The 21,614-nt window shown below is 47.8% G+C and overlaps 2 protein-coding genes across 2 annotated transcripts in view; both read left to right on the forward strand.

Moving 5' to 3' along the window:
- EPHA8 (EPH receptor A8) overlaps positions 1–13,938 on the forward strand; it is an 80,327-nt gene extending 66,389 nt beyond the window's left edge. The window contains exons 8-17 of the mRNA XM_081955092.1: positions 939–1,035; positions 1,905–1,972; positions 2,916–3,041; positions 3,385–3,570; positions 4,084–4,145; positions 5,680–5,889; positions 7,691–7,840; positions 8,710–8,900; positions 10,356–10,511; positions 11,518–13,938. Coding sequence (XP_081811218.1) covers positions 939–1,035; positions 1,905–1,972; positions 2,916–3,041; positions 3,385–3,570; positions 4,084–4,145; positions 5,680–5,889; positions 7,691–7,840; positions 8,710–8,900; positions 10,356–10,511; positions 11,518–11,632 — 1,361 coding nt within the window. The 3' untranslated portion in view covers positions 11,633–13,938. The remainder of the gene's footprint in view (positions 1–938; positions 1,036–1,904; positions 1,973–2,915; positions 3,042–3,384; positions 3,571–4,083; positions 4,146–5,679; positions 5,890–7,690; positions 7,841–8,709; positions 8,901–10,355; positions 10,512–11,517) is intronic.
- Positions 1–21,614, forward strand: part of C1QC (complement C1q C chain) — a 326,718-nt gene that overhangs the window by 279,142 nt on the left and 25,962 nt on the right. The window lies entirely within an intron of this gene.

Here is a 21,614-nt window from a genome sequence, read left to right on the forward strand (position 1 = left end):
TCTTCTTCTTTTTCTTCTTCCCCTCCTCCTCCTCTTCTCCTCCTCCTTCTCCTTCCTGTTGTTCCCCCTCCCTTCTTCTTCTTTTTCTTCTTCTCCTTCTCCTTCCTGTTCCTCCTTCTCTTTGTCTTCTTCTTTTCTTTTTCCTCCTTTTCCTCCTCATCCTCTTCTCCTTCTTCTCCTTCGCTTCGTCTCCTGCTTTTTCTTCTTCTTCTGTCTCCTCCTCCTTCTCCTTCGCTTCCTCTTCTTCTTCTTCTCCTCCTCCTTCTCTTTGTCTTTTTCTTCTTCTTCCTTTTCCTCCCCCTCCCCCTCTTCTCCTTCTCCTTCTCCTTCCTGTTGTTCCCCCTCCTCCTCCTCTTCTCCTTCCTGTTCCTCCTCCTCCTTCTCTTTCTTATGCTTTTTCTTCTTCTCCCACCTCCTCGTCCTCTTCCTCCCCCCTCCTTTCCTCTTCTTGTTTTTCTTTTTCTTCTTCTTCTTCTTCTCCTTCCTGTTCCTCCTCCTCCTCTTTGTCTTTTTCTTTTCTTCTTTCTTCTCTTCCTCCTCCTCCTCTTCTTCTTCTCCTCCCCCTCCCCTCCTCCTCCTTCTCCTTGTTGTTGTTGTTGGTTGTTCTCCTTCTCCATCTTGTTTTTGTTCTCCTCCTCCTTTCTCTCTTCTTCCTTTTCCTTTCCCTTTCCCTTCTTCTCCTTTTTGCAAACCCCATTTCTTGCTAATACTGAGGATATTGCCTATCTGGGTAATAAAATGTCTGCAAGAAAACCACTAAGCTCCGAGAGCACCAAGGACCCCACAGTCCTTGTCTTCCTCCCCCCCTTCCTTCCTCCCCCTCCCCTTTCTTCTTTCTTCTTCATCTCTTGGCTGGCCATGTGGCAAAACCTGGGGAAACTGACCGGTGCCAGTGCTGTTGTGGCTCAAATCCCCCCTTTTCTTTTTTCTTTCTCTAGTAGTCCCCCAATATGACACCATGACTGTCCTCTGGGTCTCCCTGACGCTCCTCAGCGGTTTGGTAGCTCTCCTCCTGCTCCTCATTTGCAAGAAGAGGTAGGCCCTCCCTCCTTCCATCCTTTCCTTCCTTCCTCCCACTATTCCTCCCTCCCGCTATCCCTTCCCTCCCTTCCTTCCTTCCTCCTTCCTTCTTTTCTTTCTTTTCTTCCTTCCTTCTCTCTACCTATTCTTTTTCCAACTCTCCTTCTATCTCTCCCTTATTCCTTTCTTCCTCCCTCAATCTATCCCTCCATCCGTTTGACCTTCTGCTTCCTCCCTCCCTCCCTTTCTTCTTCTCTCCACCCATTCTTTTTCCAGCTATCCTTCTCTCCCTTATTCCTTCCTTCCTCTCTCCTTCCCTCCATCCCTGTTTGACCTTCTGCTTCCTCCCTTCCTCCCTCCCTCCCTTTCTTCTTCTCTCCACCCATTCTTTTTCCAGCTATCCTTCTATCTCTCCCTTATTCCTTCCTCCCTCCCTCCTTCCCTCCATCCCTTCTTCTCTCCACCCATTCTTTTTCTAGCTATCCTTCTATCTCTCCCTTATTCCTCCCTCCCTCCCTGTTTGACCCTTTGCCTTCTTCCTTCCATCCATCCATCCATCCATCCATCCATCTTCTCTCCACCCATTCTTTTTCCAGCTATCCCTCCCTCCCTCCCTCCCTCTCCCATCCCATCCTGGCTGGGGGATTCTGGGAGTTGAAGTCCTCCCCTCTTCTTCAACTCCCCAATGTTGGGAGGAACCATCCCCCCCCACCAAACGGCGCACCCCAGATCCGCCCATTGCCAAGGGAAATCTCCACACGACACAACTGTGCTTCTCTCCCTGGTTTCGGTGTGGTTGTGGGTCTCGGGTGGTTCCCTGGCTTGACCGTCGGGAGGTTTGTGGGTCAAGTGGTTGACAACTTGGTCCCTTCTGCTCACATTAGGCACTGTGGCTACAGCAAAGCTTTCCAAGATCCCGACGAGGAGAAAATGCATTACCAGAATGGGCAGGGTAAGTGGAAGGAAGCAGCTAGTCCTCGACTTACGACGCTTCGTTTAGTGACCGTCCCAAGTGATGACGTCGCTGAAAAAAAAAGGGACCATTTTCACTTTTACGACCCTTGGAGCATTTTTATGTCGATGCAGTCAAAATCCGGCCACTGACTCGTACTTATGACAGGGTCGCGGCGTCCCCAGCGGGTGGGGGGGTCTCACATGATCCCCCTTTTGCAACCTTCTGACCAGCAAAGTCCGTGGGAAGTTGGATTCGCTTAACGACCGTGTGTGCGTGTGGGGGGGGTCACCACTGTGTGGGAAGTGTGACCAGGAAGGTCGTAAAGCGGGACAAAACTCACTTAAAAGCTGTCTCACTTGGGAACAGAAATGTTAAGCCCCGTTGCGGTCGTAAGTCGAGGACCACCTCTACCGTTGAATGCTGATAGTTTTTCGACTTATGGCCGCTTTGGAGGGGGGGTAGAGTTTGTTGCTAAGCAGGGCGGAATTTCCATCGCTAAGCAAGACTAAGTGAGGCGTGACAAATTTCACTGTTTTATTTTGCCACGGTCGTTGAGCGAATCCTGCTGCCGTCGTTAAGCGAATCAGGTAGATTGTTAAGCGAATTTTGCTTGAAAAAAGGTCGCAAATGTGGATCACTTGACCGCAGGGGAGGGGGGGATGCTGCAACGGTCGTTAAAGTGTGAAAAACCCATCATAAATGTGAGTCCCCTGCCCCGTGTCTGAATTTCGATCACGTGACCATGGAGGGGGGGGGGACTTCCATGAAGGACCTATCCGTAAGTCGAGGTCTTTAAGATGAGGTGACCAGCCACCTCTCCTATAGGGTTAGGTTGGTTTTCCTGCCTGTTGAAGAGGGGTGGACTAGATGACCTCTGGGGGGGGTCCCCTCCGCAAGCGAACTTAAACGGAATTTAATCCTCTTCTGCTTCTGCTCACAGTGAAATTCCCAGAGTCTAAATTTTACCTGGAATCGCACAACTACGAGGACCCCTGCCAGGGCGCGCACGAAGTCATGCGCGAAATCGATGCGTCCCGGATTAAAATCGAGCGAGTGATCGGCTCCGGTGAGTCGCCTTCCTCATTAAGGGACCTTTAATCCCACGTCTCTCTAATTGTATTAAGTTCAATTGGTTGAATTTAAGGCAATTAGAGAAATGGGTAAAAGAAAGATTCGAGGAAAAAGATAGTTAGCAACATTTTAAAGTTATTAAGACAGGAGGACTTCATCTCCCAGAATTCCCCTGGACAGGAAGGGGGAATTCTGGAAGACAGGAGGACTTCAACTCCCAGAATTCCCCCCTTCCTGGCCAGGGGAATTCTGGGAGTTGAAGTCCTCCTGTCTTCCAGTTCCCTCAGTCGAGAAATATGCCATAATAATGACCAATTATCCTTTTTCTCGTCCGGCAGGCGAATCTGGCGAGGTTTGTTACGGCCGTCTGAAGATCCCTGGGAAAAGAGAAGTTCCCGTGGCGGTTAAAGCCTTGAAACCTGGTTACACGGAGAAGCAACGGCGGGATTTTCTCAGCGAAGCCAGCATCATGGCTCGGTTTGATCACCCCAACGTTATCCACCTGGAAGGGGTAGTCACCAAAAGTAGGTTATTTCCTGCAACTGATCAGGGTTTCTTGGCAGTTGTAGATCAGCCGAAAACAAGCCAGGTGTCGTGGCCCGCCAACGGCCAGCGGAGTCGGACAGTGAAGAGGTTGGGGAGGACCATGGGCCAGTCCTGGGGGCTGAGGGAAGCTCGGACGAGGACTCTGCATCGGAGGCAGAGCGGGAGCTAGACAGGCGCGAGGCAGAAGAACAGCTGGAGCCTGTTCCCAGTGTGCGCATGCGCAGAGCTGCCGGAAGACAACTAAGGAAGCAGGGTCGACTCAGGGGTACAAGTGCATTGGTTCACTTAAGAACTGCGGCACGAAGATGGGGCAAAACTCACATCACCAACGTCTCGCTCAACAGCAGAAATTTTGGGCTCTCTCTCTCGTACTCGTAGGTAGTCGAGGACTGCCCGTACTTCTAACCCAGCTGCAACCCATGCCAGTCGCTAGTGGGAGCTGCCAAGAGGAATAGACAGCTCTCTCGTTTAATCTCTCTTGTCTCCTGCAGGTAAACTGATGATGATTGTGACCGAGTATATGGAAAATGGATCCCTGGATTCTTTCTTGCGGGTAAGATTCCTCAAAGGTGCTGAAACCTGGGAAGAGTGAGCCGCTCGGAGCCAAGAGAAAGTAGAGATGTCACATTGGAGAGATGGCAATAGTCCTTAAGAGTTATATACCGCTTCACAGAGCTTCACAGCCCTGCCTAAGCTGTTTACAGAGTCAGCCCGTTACTCCCTACGATCTGGGTCCTCGTTTTACCGGACCTCGGAAGATAGGACGGAAGGCTGAGTCGACCTTGAACCGGTCAGGATCGAACTGCTGGCAGCGGGCAGAGTCAGCCTGCGATCCTGAATTCGAGCCACTGCGCCACCATGGCAGAATGGAATGGAATAGGAATGGGAACTGGAATTGGAATAGAACAATAGAATGCAGAAAAATGGAGAATAGAACAGAATAGATAGAATGTAGAAAAATGCAGAATGGAATGGAGTAAGAATAGGAATAGAACAGAATGCAGAAAAATGGAGAATAGGGATAGGAATAGAAAAGAAAAGAAAAGAAAATGGAATGCAGGATAAAATAGAATAGAATCGGAATAGGAATAGAATAGAAAAGAGTAGAATGGAATGGAATAGAATGCAGAATAAAATAGAATATAGAATAGGAATGGAATGGAAGGAATGGAATGGAATGGAATAGAATAGAATAGAAATAAGAATAAAATAGATAGAACAGAATGCAGAAAAATGCAGAATAGGAATAGGAATAGAATAGAATGGAAAATAGAATGCAGAATAAAATAGAATATAGAATAGAAAAGAATAGAAAAGAAAAGAAAATGGAATGCAGAATAAAATAGAATCGGAATAGGAATAGAATAGAAAAGAGTAGAATGGAATGGAATAGAATGCAGAATAAAATAGAATATAGAATAGGAATGGACTAGAATAGAATAGAATAGAATAGAAATAAGAATAGAATAGATAGAATGTAGAAAAATGCAGAATGGAATGGAGTAAGAATAAGAATAGAACAGAATGCAGAAAAATGCAGAATAGGAATAGAATAGAATAGAAAATAATAGAAAAGAAAAGAGAATGGAATGGAATGCAGAATAAAATAGAATAGAATCAGAATGGGAATAAAATAGAAAAGAGTAGAATGGAACGGAATAGAATAGAATAAAAAATATAATGCAGAATAAAATAGAATATAGAATAGAATCGGAATAGGAATAGAATAGAAAAGAGTTGAATGGAATAGAATATGAATACAGAATACAACAGAAATGCAGAATAAAATATAGAACAGAACAGAATTCTCAATTGGCCAAGTGGGGGGAATTAAATGTTCAGTGGAGGGATGGCACGGGAGAAAAATTATTGCGCTGCCACGCAATGACGTCTTTCAGCAGCGATCAGAGGGCCAGGAGGCCAGGGGGTCCTGTAGTTCTTTCCTCAGCCCCCCTTTCTGGCTCCTGCAGTGGGCAGATCCTCGAAGGAGACGAGGGCAGAGGGGGGGGGTTTGCCAGATAGACGAGAGGTGCCCACAGACCCCCCCAAAACCCCCCACAGCTCTGAGTTCCCCCCTCCCTCTTCAGAAACACGACGGGCAGTTTACGGTGCTGCAGCTGGTCGTCATGCTCCGGGGCATCGGGGCCGGCATGCGCTACCTCTCCGATCTGGGTTACGTCCACCGGGACCTGGCGGCTCGTAATATCCTCATTAACGGCAACCTGGTTTGCAAAGTCTCGGACTTCGGCCTGTCCCGCGTGCTGGACGACAATCCCGACGCGGCTTACACAACCACGGTGAGTGTCGGGCGTTGTGACTTTCTGCCTTGCGGGCTGGAGCAAAAGGACAGGGGCTCCTATTGGTTCCCCACGTCCCAGACTCTCTGAAAACGATGTCCCTTTCTATTCTATACTCTACTCTACTCTCTACTCTACTCTCTACTCTGCTCTCTACTCTGCTCTCTACTCTACTCTCTACTCTACTCTCTACTCTACTCTCTACTCTACTCTACTCTACACTACACTCTACTCTACTCTATTCTATTCTATTCTCTACTCTACTCTATTCTCTACTCTACTCTACTCTATTCTCTACTCTACTACACTCTACTCTCTACTCTCTACTCTACTCTCTACTCTACTCTCTACTCTACTCTCTACTCTACTCTCTACTCTCCTCTCCTCTACACTACACTCTACTCTACTCTATTCTATTCTCTACTCTACTCTACTACACTCTATTCTCTACTCTACTACACTCTACACTACTCTACTCTCTACTCTACTCTCTACTCTACACTCTACTCTACTCTATTCTCTACTCTACTCTAGTCTACTTTCTACTCTACTCTACTCTACTCTCTATTCTATTCTACTCTCTACTCTACTCTACACTACACTCTACTCTATTCTATTCTCTACTCTCTACTCTCTACTCTACAACACAGTATTCTATTCTATTCTCTACTCTACACTTTACTCTACTCTCTACTCTCTACTCTACACTGCACTACACTCTACTCTATTCTCTACTCTACTCTCTACTCTACACTCTACTCTCTGCTCTACTCTACTCTCTACTCTACTCTACACTCTACTCTACTCTACTCTACTCTACTCTACTCTACTCTACTCTACTCTACTCTACTCTATTCTTTCGCCTCCGTCCTCTCTTCCGCTCATTTCCAAATCACCTCCGATTTGTTACTTTTCCAGTCTTCTCTTGGCTTCTCAAGCCAGCCTCCTCTGTCGGCGTGTGTCCAGCTGAGAAATGTCCACAGGGAGGGCTCAACTCTCAAGAGTAATTGGACCCACAGTTTTAAGTGAACGGAATAACAGGACAACGGAGTTGGAAGGGGCCTTGGAGGTCTTCTAGTCCGACCCCTTGCTCTAACAGGAGACCCTAGAAGACCATTTCAATCAATCAATCAATCAATCAAAAGAGAGCTGGAAGGGACCTTGGAGGTCTTCTAGTCTGACCCCTTGCTCAAGCAGGAGACCCTAGAAGACCATTTCAATCAATCAATCAGAATAGAGCTGGAAGGGACCTTGGAGGTCTTCTAGTCCAACCCTCTGCTCAAGCAGGAGACCTAAGACTATTCCAGACAAATGGTTGTCCAGTCTCTTCTTAAAAACCTCCAGTGTTGGAGTACTCACAACTTCTGGTGGCAAGCTGTTCCACTGGTGAATTGTTTTCCCTGTCGGGAAATTTCTCCTTAATTCCAGGTTGCTTTTCTCCTTGATGAGTTTCCTTCCGTTGCTTCTTGTCCTACCCACAGCTCTGGTGAATAGGTTGACCCCCCCCTCTTCTTTGTGGCAACCCCTATAAATATTAGAAAGCTACTATCGTGTCCCCCCTTTCTTTTCATTAAACGAAGACATCCCCAATTCCAGCAACCGTTCTTCATATCTTTTATCCTCCAGCCCCCTAAATCCTCTTTCTTGCTCTTCTCTGCACTTTTCCCTTTCCAATCCCATGTGAAGCATGCCACCCTCTTCTTGGTTACCTAATAAAGGATTGGAGGCCCTGGAAAGGTAGAATGTAAGACCCTAGAAGGGACCCTAGAGGTCATCTCACCTGACCCGCTTCGTATTCCAGGGAGGGAAAATCCCTGTACGGTGGACAGCTCCTGAAGCCATCACGTTCCGGAAGTTCTCGTCGGCCAGCGACATCTGGAGTTACGGCATCGTCACGTGGGAAGTTCTGGCCTATGGGGAGAGGCCATATTGGAATATGACCAATCAGGACGTAAGTGTGAGAAGGATCTGCAATCTGGTGTATGTGTTTGTGTGTTGTGGCCCGCCAGTTGCCAGCAGAGCTGGGAGCAGATTCGGAGAGTGAGGAGGTTGAGGAGGAAGATGGGCCAGTCCTGGAGTCTGGGGAAGGCTCTGATGAGGGCTCTGTGTCGGAGGCAGAGAGGGGACCAGGGCCGTCTGACAGTTATCAGCTGCCTTCAGAGTCAGACATCAGTGGGGCAGAAGAACAGCTGGAGCCTGTTCCCAGGGGGCGCATGCACAGAGTGGCCAGACAAAGGGAAAAGATAAATAACAGGGGTCGACTTGGGAGTAAGGCCACAGGTGGACGATGAATGGCCCCTCCCAGAGGGAATAAAAGAGGAGCGACAGGGGAGTGGAGTTTGCAGGAGACCATCAGTTCGCTTCATTGGTTTGTGACTCTCCGAGGCTCCTGGCCAAGTTCTGCAGATCTCAGCCTGGCAACTCTCCAAGCCAGAGAAGGTCTGTGACTGTAAATCCTCCCTTGAAAGACTTTGCTGGATGTGAAGGAGCAGAATTCACAGTCAATTAATAAAAGGGTTTTTTGTCGGGACAACAAGGAGTTTGCTTCGTGTTCTTGGGAAGCCTCGGTCAGAACAAGTCAGAGTAATAAAGGGGCAGTTTGAACAGTCTGCTGATTGTGCCAGGGCCCCAAGTCGTCACAGCCAAGATCGCCGTCCCGTTTAGAGAGGATAAAACCCGGGTTCAAGGTGGAACGTCACTCAAAGAGACACCCTTTCCTCCCCAGCTGCTGTCCGAAGTCACACAAAAATACCCCGATTTTTTCCCCCTTGATTTCTCCGGCGTTCGATTCACAAGCTGGCATCAACTTTCCCTTTGCAGGTCATTCAATCAGTGGAGGAAGGCTACCGGCTGCCCGCTCCCATGGGCTGCCCCATGGCGCTGCACCAGCTGATGCTGAATTGTTGGCAGAAAGAACCGGACGAGAGGCCGCACTTTTCCCAAATCCTCGGCGTGCTGGACAAACTCATCCGCAATCCTCAGAACTTAAAATGCACCGCCACGCTCAACCGGTAAGTTGGGATCGTAAAGGCTTCTCTGTTTAGGGAAGAACCCGGAAGCATCACAGCGGAACGGCAGGGAAAATATCGAGCTCCGAGGAGACTCGCGCCCCAGCCAGCGAACCCTCGTCGGGAGCCTTTGGGCCAGAACTGTCCTGAAAGGACAGCAAAGAAAGAGAGGCATTTTGTGACCATGAGGAGCAAGGCAAGCTCCTTGGCAGGTCAGAAACAAAGCTCTTTAAACCAGTGGTGGGGGTGGCAGCCAATTATCGCTCTGAAGCTGGGGCATCCGGACCAAGTTTAGAGCAGGAGCGATGACCGGACAGAGTGTGGAGACCGGGAAGAAGGCTGGCTGATCCAAGGGTAAAGACAAACCTGTCTTGCTTGCTCTCTTTCCTGGTGGCGCCCCATCCCTAGTAATTAAGTCCGCCCCGGCTTCTCCACTTGGTTCCCTTTTCACATGCTCTTTCCCCCAGCTGAGCTGCTCCGTCGCACGCAAACTTTAAATTGGGGTTAGTAAAAACCCCAAGGCTCGGCTACATCCGTTGAACTGTTGCCCCGCGCATTGGAGGCCTTCTGATTTAAGGGATAAATCCAACAGGTGAAGTTCAAAGTAGATGTCGCATGGTAGATACCAGCGGTGGGTTTCACATGTCGTTACGCTGTGCATGCGCCTGGCCTTCCATGCATACGCTTTGCTCACATGCACGTCTTCTGCGCATCTGCCTGGCCTCAAAAACGTGCCTAAACAGGATGCCATAGAGGTGGGGCGGTTTTGCTCCGAACTATCTGAATACTACCTCTGGTAGATACAGAATACAGATACAGAGTAACAGAGTTGGAAGGGACCTTGTAGGTCATCTAGTCCAACCCCGCACCCATGGTGTGGATGACATCGTTGTGTCCTGCTCCAGACACTCAGAAGGATTGAGGACCGTTTACACAACACGCAATGCGGGATATTATAAAATACAAGCGAAATATAGAACAGGGTTTAAAATGAGACGAAACGACCTGATAGGCAGTGATTCGGGGAGTCCAATCACAAAGAACAAATTTCGCTTCCAAATTGAACCAAGAATCATAGGTTTGGAGGGGACCTCAGAGGTCTTCTAGTCCAACCCCTTGCTCAAGACCGGAGATTCTAATACCATCCCGCTCAAATGTCCCGTCTTATTTGTTGAAAACTTCCAAGGTTTCCCCACCCCCCCACCCCAATTCCTCCTCCATTTTTGGTGGGGAGGAGGGGAAGCGACCCAGACACAAGGCAGAGCGAAGACCAAGAGAACTCCAGCGGAGCTTCTCTAGGGAGGAGCAGTCTACCAGCAAAGATCAAAGAAAGGACCATTTGTCTGGTAGCCAGGTCTCGCCTCCTTCCCGCGTCTTGTCCAAAGAGAATCTCGGACGAGCCCCCCTCCACTAACACTCTACACCCACTCACCTCCTGCGTTTTGTTTCCCCCTGAAGGTTCACACAAACGCTTTCTGAACGGAATCACATTGATTTCACCTGCTGCGGCTCCGTGGAAGAGTGGTTGGACTCGATTCGGCTGGGAAGATACCAGGAGAATTTCGCCCTGGGTGGCTATTCTTCTCTCGGCATGGTGATGCACATGAATATTGAGTAAGTGTACGCGGGGACTCCACCACGCACACAATAACACAATATCTCTATTCTGATCTAGCCTTCACAAAAGCACGAAGCCAACTTCTCGTCCCAATAAATGCTGGTGAGATATTCTCGCGGATGTGGAGGCAACCTGGCCTTCTCCCCTCCCACTGTTTTCCACCGGGGTTAAATGTGGACATTCGGAGGTTATCGCCGGGCCCTCGAACCGGGCCTGACCCCCGAAGGATCGAGGACTACAAAGCCTTCGAGGGTAGGAGGAGGGCGAGGGGAGGGGGGGGGGCTTATCCTGCAGCTCTAATCTCCCCTCTTCCTGCGAGACAAGCAGAAGCAAAGCGGAAATCTTTAATCTCCTGGCTCTTTTGAGCCAGGAAAACATCAGAAAACCCGTGATTCTTTCCGCGGCCATAAAATATTAAAACCTGCAGCAGGAGACGGCGATGTCGGGAGAAATAATTAGGGTGTTTTTTTGTTTTTTGTTTGCTTTGGGATCAAATAATTCTAGCTTATTCTGCTTGTTTTTTTCTTACCTTCTCTCTCTCTCTCCCTCCCTCCCTCTTTCTTTCTCTCTCCCTCTCTCTCTCCCCTACATTCTCCCTTTCTTTCCCTTTCTCTCCCTCCTCCCTCTCTCTCATGTTCTCCGCTCCTCTCACACACACTCTGTCTTTCTCTCTCTCTTCTCCTTCTTTCTCTTTCCCTCTCTCCCCGCCTCCTCCCTCCTTCCCTCTTTCTTTCTTTCTTTTTCTTTCTCTCTCCCACCTTCTCCCTCTCGTTCTCTCTCTCTCCCATGTTCTCTTTCTCTTTCTATCTCTCCCTCCCTACCACATTCTCTCCCTTTCTCTCTCTCCCTTTCTCCCCATGTTCTCTCTCTCTCTTTCCACATTCTCCCTCTCTTTCTCTCTCTCTCTCTCTTTCTCTCTCTCTTCCTCTCTCCCCCATGTTTCTCTTTCTCTCTCTCTCTCTCTCCCTCCCACTCTCTCCTTCTCTCCCATCCCTCCTCCAGAGACGTGCAAAGCCTGGGGATCAGCCTGATGGGCCACCAGAGGAAGATTCTAACCAGCATCCAAATCATGAGGTCCCAACTTCTCAACACCATGGGTTGCCGGAGACCCCTCTGATAGGAAGTCCTCCGGGGACCGAGGAGCCTCTTTGCGGCTGCTTGTTGTCGAGACGGTTTTGTGTGGGGGAACCCCACCATGGAGTTAGCTGGGGCCTCACTTGTGGTGTCAGCAGTGGGATATCCGGTCGCTGCTCAGGACAAGGAGGTAGAAGGAGGCCCCAGAAACAGGCCGGGTCCTGTTCTCCACCGTTCCTCCTTAGGGTGGACTCCTTCAGACTGAACTTCTCCAGAACTTGGGCCCTACCTAGCGGAGAACCGTGATCGGGGAGGGACGGGGGAGTGTCTCCCGCACGAGACGGTCTTCGTGACTAGCCGGAGATGACCACTATGGATTCTTACAGACTTTTTTTTTTAAAGCCACTGATTGCAATAACGTTCGGACTGCATCCTCAACGGCACCTTCACCAAGTGGGGGATGGGGACAGTTTCAGAAAAGATTCCCACTTCTTCCCCCCCCCTCTTCCGTCGGAGGTGGATGACGGGCGGCCTGCCTGACACTAAACAGGGATTGCTCTCCGCTCTTCTTCCAGGGTATCCGGAGCCCACAAACTCAAGTCTTCCCCCCTCCCCTGGCCCATCGTAAGACCCATCTCCCTTAGCCTGCTCTGACCACTCTCCCTCCCTCCCTCTCTCGCTGAGGAAAGCAGGATTCTCACCCACCGCAATCTCTTTTCTTCTGCGGGGATGGAAATTTCTCCAAGTCCAGCGACATCCCAGGGAGCGGCTGTTTTTCTGTGCCACATTCCTTCAATCCGGATAATTTTCTCGGTGCTGCTGTTGAGTCTCGATTCTCGATTTACAGGGTATGCCATTATCACTCAGGGGTGGAATGCTGAACAGGACACAACACAAGCACACACAAACAGAACGATTCAACAACCTCGTTGCTTTCTTCCTCGTCCAACGGGAAGATCTCTTCCAGTCAAGGCCATTCCCAGTTTACTTCTCGGGGTAGGGGTGTCCCAATCAACCCCTCCAAAACCAGGCGTGGCATTCACTTACCTTCCCTACTGGTTCGCAAATGTGAGTGTGCGCACTCAGACTTCCGCGCCTGTGCTTTTGGCTAAAAAAACAAAGGGACTAAATGGGATTCCGTAGAGCCGGGGCGGATGGTCAGGGCCACCCACGATTTCTGCAACCGGTTCGGCTAAACCGATCCGAACCGGCTGAATACACCAATCCCTCAAAAGTCCACCACCGCGGGAGGTGTGAGAAATCCATCCGTCCCGTCGCAGCTGATCAACAAAAGCTTTGGGGGAAACGGACATCCCGTCCAGAAGGACGTCTCCTGGACCATCTCAAGGCTTCCAGGATTGAGACCCTGGAAGAGCATCCAACCAACACCCCCCCCCTTCTCCCCGCGAGCTCTGGCAGCATGCAATAAAATAAAATAAAACCCCCTCCTTAATTTTACAGGGTGTCAACACCAACCTCAGCTCTTAGCCTCGGGCCGCCCAACGGCGAGTATCCTTCCTATGGAAGGCCGTTCTTTTCGTTGTTTGAAGCAAGGCAATAATGTCCGTCGTAGCTCAGAGGTTCAGGGCAGCGGGAGGAGCCGGCCCAGCAATCATGACCGACGTGGCAAAGGGGAGGGGTTTTTGTGGAAGTCGGTACGGGCGTACAACAGGGTAGTGGTCTCCACAGGGTGGGAGGGAAGACAACCCGTGGCTGGTCAATTCACTACAGTCAATTTGCCGTGGGACAATTCAACAATTCAGACAGTCCTTGACTTACGACTGAAATGTATGTAGTTAAGTGAGACATTTGTTTTAAGTGAGTTTTGCCCCGTTTTACAGGCAGTCCTCGACTTACAGGCAGTCCCCGACCTACAACCGAAAGGTGTGTCGTTAAGTGAGGCATTTTGTTTGAAATGAGTTTTGCCCCATTTTACAGACAGTCCTCGACTTACGTCTGAAATGTCTGTCATTAAGTGAAGCATTTGTTTTAAGTGAGTTTTTGCCCCATTTTATAGGGAGTCCTCAACTTATGGCTGAAATGCCTGTCATTAAGTGAGGCATTTTTTTTAAGTGCATTTTGCCCCGTTTTACGACTTTCCTCCCCTTGTTCGTGAAGTGAATCTCCCTGCCGTACTTAAATTAGTCACACAGCTGTTAAGCGAATCTGGTTTTCCCCTGGACTTGGTTGCCAAAAAAAGGGGGGGATTAACGTGACACCCCGCCTGCCCCAGGGTCACTGCGCCCATCATAAAGATGAGTCAGCTGCCAATCATCCAAATGTAAATCACGTGACCGTGTGAACGGTCTAAGTGTGAAAATTGGTCCTTATGTCCCTTTTTTTCTTGGAACGGTCCCTAAATGAACTGTCGTAAATTGAGGACTGACTGAATTTAACATATTATTTTAATTTTTTAAAAAAATATTTTAATTTTTAAAAAAATATTTTAATTTTTAAAAAAATATTTTATTTTTTAAAAAAATATTTTATTTTTAAAACAATTTTAAAAAAATAAAATATTTTTTAAAAATAAAATAATAATTTTTTAAAAATTAGAATGACAAAAAATAAAATAATTTTTAAAAATATTTTTTAAAAATATTAAAATAATTTTAAAAAATTAAAATAATTTTAAAAATATATATTTTAATTAATTTTTAAAAATTATTTTACTTTTTTAAGTTATTTTAATTTTTTAAAAATATTTTAATTATTTTAATTTTTTAATAGTTATTTTAATTTTTTTAAAAAATATTTTAATGTTTCATTTTTAAAAAAAATTTTTTTGCTGTTTCCTTTTTCATTCCTCCCCTCTTTTGGGGGGGCTGTCGTGGGAGCTTCATCCCAGGAGGCTTTCATGAAGAGACTGGACAGTCATAAAAGGTGTAAGGTGAGGGTTGGACTAGATGACCTACAGGGTCCCTTTCCGACTCTGCTGATCCGTTCATGTTTCTGTTCCACTATATATTTCCAATATTAGTGTCAAAAAATTTCCGGGGGCGAGTTGGCCATCAGGAATTGTCCCAAGGGGTCGGTGTGTGTGTGTGAGCTGGCTGCGAGGAATTGTCGTAAGACCCCGTGAAGATGGGTTGATGGTTTGCTAGCCGGCTGGGAGGAGGGAAGGGGATGGAGAGGACCCTCCCCAGGTTCAGCTATGACGCTGTCTGTAGTTTTGGCATTCCATCAATTTCTTGGAGAATAAAATTCTACTGTTTATCCTGGACTCCTGTTTTGTTTTGGTTTTTAAATTTCTGGGAGAAAAGGTGCAGAGAAGAGCAGTGAAGATGATTTAGGGGATTGGAGGATGGAACGTCTCAAGAACAACCGTTCCATAAAGCCTTAGTAAGGCCACACCAGCAATACTATGTCCATTTTTGGTCTTAAAAAAAAAGATGTGGACTCTAGAAAGAGCGCAGAGAAGAGCAAGAAAGAGGATTAGGGGACTGGAGACTAAAACATCTGAAGATACGGTTTCAGGAACTGGGGATGTCTACTTTAATAAAAAGAAGGACCAGGGGAGACATGATAGCAGTCTTCCAATATCTCAGGGGTTGCCACAAAGAAGAGGGGGGAGTCAATTCTCTAAAGCACCTGAAGGCAGGATAAGAAGCAACGGATGGAAACTCAACCAGGAGAGAAGCAACCTGAAATTAAGGAGAAATTTCCTGATATTAATCAGTGGGACAGCTTGCCACCAGAAATTGTAGGTTCTCCATCACTGGAGGCTTTTAAGAAGAGACTGAACAGCCATTCGAACGGGGTTGGACTAGAAGACCTCCAAGGTCCCATCTAGTCTTAGGATTGTATGATTCTGATCCATTTGTCTGGAATGGGATAGGGCTTCCTGTCTGAGAAGGGGGTTGGACTAGATGACCTCCAAGGTCCCCTCCAACCTATTCAATTTTCATCTATCTATCTATCTATCATCTATCTATCTATCTATCTATCTATCATCTATCTATCTATCTATCTATCTATCTATCTATCTATCTATCTATCTATCTATCTATGTCTTCTCTCTCTCTCTCTCTCTCTCTCTCTCTCTCTCTCTCTCTCTCTCTCCAGTATCTATCTCTTATGTTTATGTATGTATGTATGTATGTATGTATGTATGTATGTATGTATCTCTCTCTCTCTTTCTCTCTCTCTCTCTCTCTCTATCTATCTATCTATCTATCTATCTATCTATCTATCTATCTATCTATCTAATCTTTCTATCTTTCTCTCTATCTATCTATCATCTATCCTTTCTATCTATCTATCTATCTATCTATCTATCTATCTATCTATCTATCTATCTATCTATCTATGTCTTATCTCTCTCTCTCTCTCTCTCTCTCTCTCTATCTACAGTATCTATCTCTTATGTTTATCTATCTATGTATGTATCTAATCTTTCTATCTATCTATCTATCTTTCTATCTATCATCTATATCTATCTATCTATCTATCATCTATCTATCTATCATCTATCTATCATCTATCTATCTATCTATCTATCTATATCTTATCTATCTATCTATCTATCTATCTATCTATCTATCTATCTATCTATCTAATCTTTCTATCTTTCTATCTCTATCTATCTATCTATCTATCTATCTATCTATCCTTTCTATCTATTCATCTATCATCTATCTATCTATCTATCTATCTATCTATCTATCTATCTATCTATGTCTTCTCTCTCTCTCTCTATCTATCTACAGTATCTATCTCTTATGTTTATCTATCTATGTATGTATATATCTAATCTATCTATCTATCTATCTATCTATCTATCATCTATCTATCTATCTATCTATCATCTATCTATCTATCTATCTATCTATCTAATCTATCTATCTATCTATCTATCTATCTATCTATCTATCTATCTATCTATCTAATCTTTCTATCTATCATCTATAAAATAATCTATTTTCAAGAAGAGATATGGCACAGCCATTTGTCTGATATGGCCTAGATAGATCTCCCGCTTAAGCCGGAGGTTGGACTAGAAGACCTCCAAGGCCCCTTCCAACTCTGTTATTCTGTTAATTCTACCGTTTCCCACAAGGCGATTCCCACAACCCATTGCACATCCTTTCCTACAAGCCACCTTGCGACACACTCAACAGTCAGAAGTTCTCCGTTTTATGCTCCACAGCAAGTGGGGTTGAAGAATTGCTTAGGGGTCCTGGGGGGTGGGTGTGATCCCCCTTTCAAAGGAACAGCCCGGGGGGTGTTTTGGGGGGGGGGTGAGTATGGACCACAGAAGGGCAGCTTAGAATACAGGTGGAGCCATTTTGCTACCTGAAATTAAACCCAGAAGGTTGGCCGTTCCTACATTGCATACAGCTAGTTCTCGACATATAACAATTCGCTTAATGACGGTTCAAAGTTACAACGGCACTGGGGGAAAAAGGAACTGGGGGGCCATTTGTCACACTTAACGACTGTTTCAGCGTCCCCACAATCAAAATTCGTACATTTGGCTCATAGTTATGACGGTCGCAGCGTGGGGGGGGGAGTTTCCTACGATCCCCTCTTGGCGGCCTCCTAAGGAGTTAAGATTCACTTAACAACCGGGTGACTAACTTAACAATGGCACAAATTCATGCAACGACGGTGGCAAGAAAAGTCGTAAAACGGGACAAGACGTCTCGCTTAGCAGCCTAAATGCTGGGCTCCATTGCCTAAGTCGAGGACTACCTTATATTATCGGAGAAAGCTGGAATTACCTGCCATTAAGCCACCAATATTAAAACCCACTTCCTCCCCCCCCCCCGCCCCCACCCCCAGACCACCTTCAAATCCTAATCCTAAATCGGACACAGGAGGGGATCATGGTTTGATATCAAGGGGAAACATCTGACCAACATTTACATCGATAGGAGATGATTTCATGCCGATGAAATCCATTCAAAATCCACAGCAATGGAGGAGAATTCAGCTTGCATCCTCCTGCCCATCACTGGACATGCAAAAGGATGATGGTTTAAAGCTGGCTTGCAGCGAAATTCACCTCTCCCTGCATTTTTTGGGGGGGAGCTCAATACCCTTGTGTGGCTTGGGGGGGTGTCTCCATGTCCTGGCGCAGGGGACGAAGGGGGGAGACATTTTACGGGTGAGGGTCAGGAGCGATCTCCCCTCCCCAGATTATCCCCCCTCCCCTTCTCCCTGGAAAATGTGAGGGTGGTCTTTGTCGCTGCAGCTGGACAGCCGGTGATAAATAAAAGATGGGCACAGGTGTCTCCTACAATTTAAGCACCAGGCAGTGAAAATTTGAGGAGGGGGATATACACACACACCAGGTGCTGCCCACCAAGACTCAACTTCAAAGCAGCCAAGCTGGCCCTTTGATGTGGCTTTCCGTCTGTCCCCATCATGGCAACGGATGGTAAACTGGTCCGAGCAGCCACTGGGGTGGGGGTGGGATGGGGTGGGGAGCACCAGAGGGGGTGGGCAGAATAGTGAGGCAGGACCAGCCGTTCTGGCAGGGGGGGGGAAACCAAAGGAGGCGTTGAGATTAATCAGACTGGACAGACCCCCCCCCCAAAAGGTGGGAATCTTTGCAAGACACGTTGGCCGACACAGCGATGGATGTGGGAGAAGGGAGGGGGCGAGAAAGGGGGTCTCTGCAGAAGCAACCTCTAAATGGGGGGAGGGGGGCGCCCTGAAAGGTTTTCCCACCCCACCCCTGCATTTTATTCTTTGAAATGGGAGAGGAGGGAGGTGAAATGTGTTTCGCTTCGTTTTGAGCAAATGTCAGTTCAGTGAAGGGAGGAAGGAAGGGAGGAAGAAAGGAAGGAAGGAAGAGAAGAGCAAAGAAGAAAAAGAATAGAAAAAAATTGGAAGGAAGGAAGATCAAAGGAAAGAAGGGGAATAGAAAAAGATGGATGGAAGGAAGGAAGGAAGGAAGGAAGAGCAGAGCAAAGAAGAAAAAGAATAGAAAAAGAAATTGGAAGGAAGGAAGATCAAAGGAAAGAAGGAGATGGTGACGGAAGGGAAGGGGAGAAAAGGAAGGGGAGGGAAGAAACAAAAGGAGACCTCCTTGAAATTTCCTGCAAGATACAAGGATGTGCTGGGGGGGGGGGGGCAGAGAGAAAGAGAGAAAGAGAGAGAGAAAGAAAGAGGGAGAGGAAGAAAAAGAGGGAGAGGAATAGAAGGAGAAAACAAGAGAGGGAGGGAGAAAGGGGGGAGAGAGAGAAAGGGAGAAAGAAAGGGAGAGAGAGGGGTAGGGAGAAAGAGAGAAAAAGAGGGAGGGAGAGAAAGAGAAAGGGTGGGAGAGAGGGAGATAGAAAGAAAGAGAGAAAGAGAAAGAAAGAAAGAAAGAAAGAAAGAAAGAAAGGGGGAGAAAGAAAGGGAGAGAGAGAAAGAGGGGGAAAGAGGGGGAGATAGAAAGCAAGAGAGAGAGGTAGGGAGAAAGAGGGACAGAGAGAGAGAAAGAAAGAAAGAAAGAAAGGGGGAGGGAGGGAGTAAGAGGGGGGGGAGAAAGGAAGAAAGAAAGAAAGGGAGAGAAAGAAAGAGAAAGACAGAAAGGGAGAGAGAGAAAGGGAGAGGAAGAGGGGGGATAGAAAGCAAGAGAGGGGTAGGGAGAAAGAGAGAGAAATGGAGAGAGAAAGGGTGGGAGAGAGGGAGAGAGAAAGAGAGAGAGAAAAAGAAAGAAATGGGGAGGGAGGGAGGGAAGGAGGGAGAAAGAGGAGAGAGAGAAAGAGAGAAAGAAAGAGAGAAAGAAAGGGGGAGGGGGAGGGAGGAGAAAGAGAGAAAAGGGGAGGGAGAGAAAGAGGGGAGAGAGAGAGAAAGCGAGAGAAGGAGGGAGAGAGAGAGAGAGAGAAAGTGGGAGAGGGGGAAAGAGAAAGAAAGAGGAAGAGAGAAAGTGGGAGAGAGAGAGAAGGAGGGAGAGGGAGAGAAAGAGAAAAAAGAGAAAGTGGAAGAAAGAGAGAGAAAGAGAGAGAGAGAGAGAGAAAGTGCGTGCGTGTGTGTGAGAGAGAAGGAAGCTCTCTTTAATGGCTCCTGGGCTCCTCTGGACCTGGGGGGGGGAGGGAAGGGGGGGGCTCCCAGGCCCACTTTCTCCGCCCCCCCCGCTGTTCTCCATCCTCCTCCGCCGCCGAGCCAGCGACCTCCCTGCACGCAAGTGCGGCCGCCTGAGCTTGAAGCGAGGCGACAAGGAGGGAAGGGAACCAGCGGCGCAACAGCCGCCACGAAGCTCTTCGCACGGAAACAAGACAACAGATCAATGCCTCCCCACTGCGCGGGGGCTCCCTTCCGTGCAGCCAGCGAAGCCGCCTCCCCCCCCGCCCCCCCCAGCCCTCCGCGGAAGAGGTCAGCCGGCACAGCCGATGCTTTGGGCGGGGGGGGGGGGCGCAGTGGATATGCCCTTCTGCCAAAGGAAACTTTGGGGCTCTCTTTGGGTTGAAATCAGGGGGTCCTTCGTAGTCTCTGAGCTTGGGGTTTCTTGCAGACGTTTCATGACCCAACCAAGGAAGAACATCCGTGCTAGAAGGTAGAGGGGTTGAGGAGGAGGAGGAGGAGGAGGAGGAAGGGAAAAGAAAGAGGAGAAGGAGAAGAAGGAGAAGTAGAAAAAGAAGAGGAGGAGGAGGAGAAGGGAAGAACAAGGAGAAGTAGAAGAGAGGAGGAGGAAGAAGGAGAAGAAGAAAAAGAAGAGGAGGAGGAGAAGAAGGGAAAGAACAAGGAGAAGTAGAAGAGAGGAGGAGGAAGAAGAAGGAGAAGAAGAAAAAGAAGAGGAGGAGGAGGAGAAGGGAAAGAACAAGGAGAAGTAGAAGAGAGGAGGAGGAAGAAAGAGAAGAAGAAAAAGAAGAGGAGGAGGAGGAGGAGAAGAAGGGAAAGAACAAGGAGAAGTAGAAGAGAGGAGGAGGAAGAAGGAGAAGAAGAAAAAGAAGAGGAGGAGGAGGAGAAGGGGAAGAACACAGAGAAGTAAGAAGAAGAAGAGGAGGAGGAGACAGAAGAAGAAGAGGAAGAAGAAGGAGAAGAAGAGAGGAGGAGAGAAGAAGAAGAGTAAGGAGGAGAAGGAGAAATAGAAAAAGAAGAGGAGGAGGAGAAGAGGGAGAAGAAGAAGGAGAAAAAGGAGAAGTAGAAAATGAAGAGGAGGAGGAAAGAAGGGAAGAACTAGGAGAAATAGAAGAAGAGGAGAGGAGGAAGAAGGAGAGGAAGAAGGAGAAATAGAAAAAGAAGAGGAGGAGGAGAAGAGGGAGAAGAAGAAAAAGGAAGAGGAGGAGAAGGGGAATAACACTGAGAAGTAGAAGAAGAAGAAAACTGGGGTCTTTGGTGCCCTCTGAACTTACTGAGTTTACTTGCAGACGTTTCACGGCCCAACTAGGGAACATCATCAGTGGCACTTCGTGTGTGCTCCCTCACTGGAGGTCATCCAAGAACAGACTGGATAGCCATTTGTCCCCAGAAACGCTCTAGGGTCTTTTGCTTGAGCAGGGGGCTGGACTAGAAGACCTCCAAGGTCCCTTTCCAACGCTGTTATTCTGCTTCCTGTCTCTTAGACTAGAAAGAACATTTGATAAGGTTGGTATAAGGACTCCTCCCTTTAGCCAGGGGTTGGACTAGAAGACCTCCGAGGTCCCTTCCTGCCGTGTGATTCTATGTCCTAGATAATGAGCAGCGAGGAGGTCGAAGTAACGGAGTTAACCCCCCCCCAGTCCTACCGGGGGGGGATTCTTGGCCATTGAGGGTCCACGGAATTATTGGCAGCCAGGAAGGCTGAGAAAAAAAGAGTCAAACGGGATCTCAAATTCGCCCGAAGGCAAAATGCGCCTGTCAAACCGGAATTTGAACCCGAGGCTGCTGTGTTGCATCGGCACCTTTGGGCTACCTTGACATGCCAGCTTTCCCCTCTCTCTCCGGAGCCTGCTGGGAAGGTGTGTGTGTGTGTGTGTGTGTGTGTGTGTGTGTGTGTGTGTGTGTGTGTGTGAGGGTGTGAGAAGTCACAGCTAAGCAACCCATCCGGCTCTCCCTCCCGGACCGTTTGACACGCTCCCTTCTTGCAAAGTGAGTTCCTTACACGCTACGGC

The sequence above is a fragment of the Natrix helvetica genome (assembly GCF_964273705.1).
Source record: "Natrix helvetica genome assembly, chromosome: 5".
Classification (NCBI taxonomy): Eukaryota; Metazoa; Chordata; class Lepidosauria; order Squamata; family Natricidae; genus Natrix; species Natrix helvetica.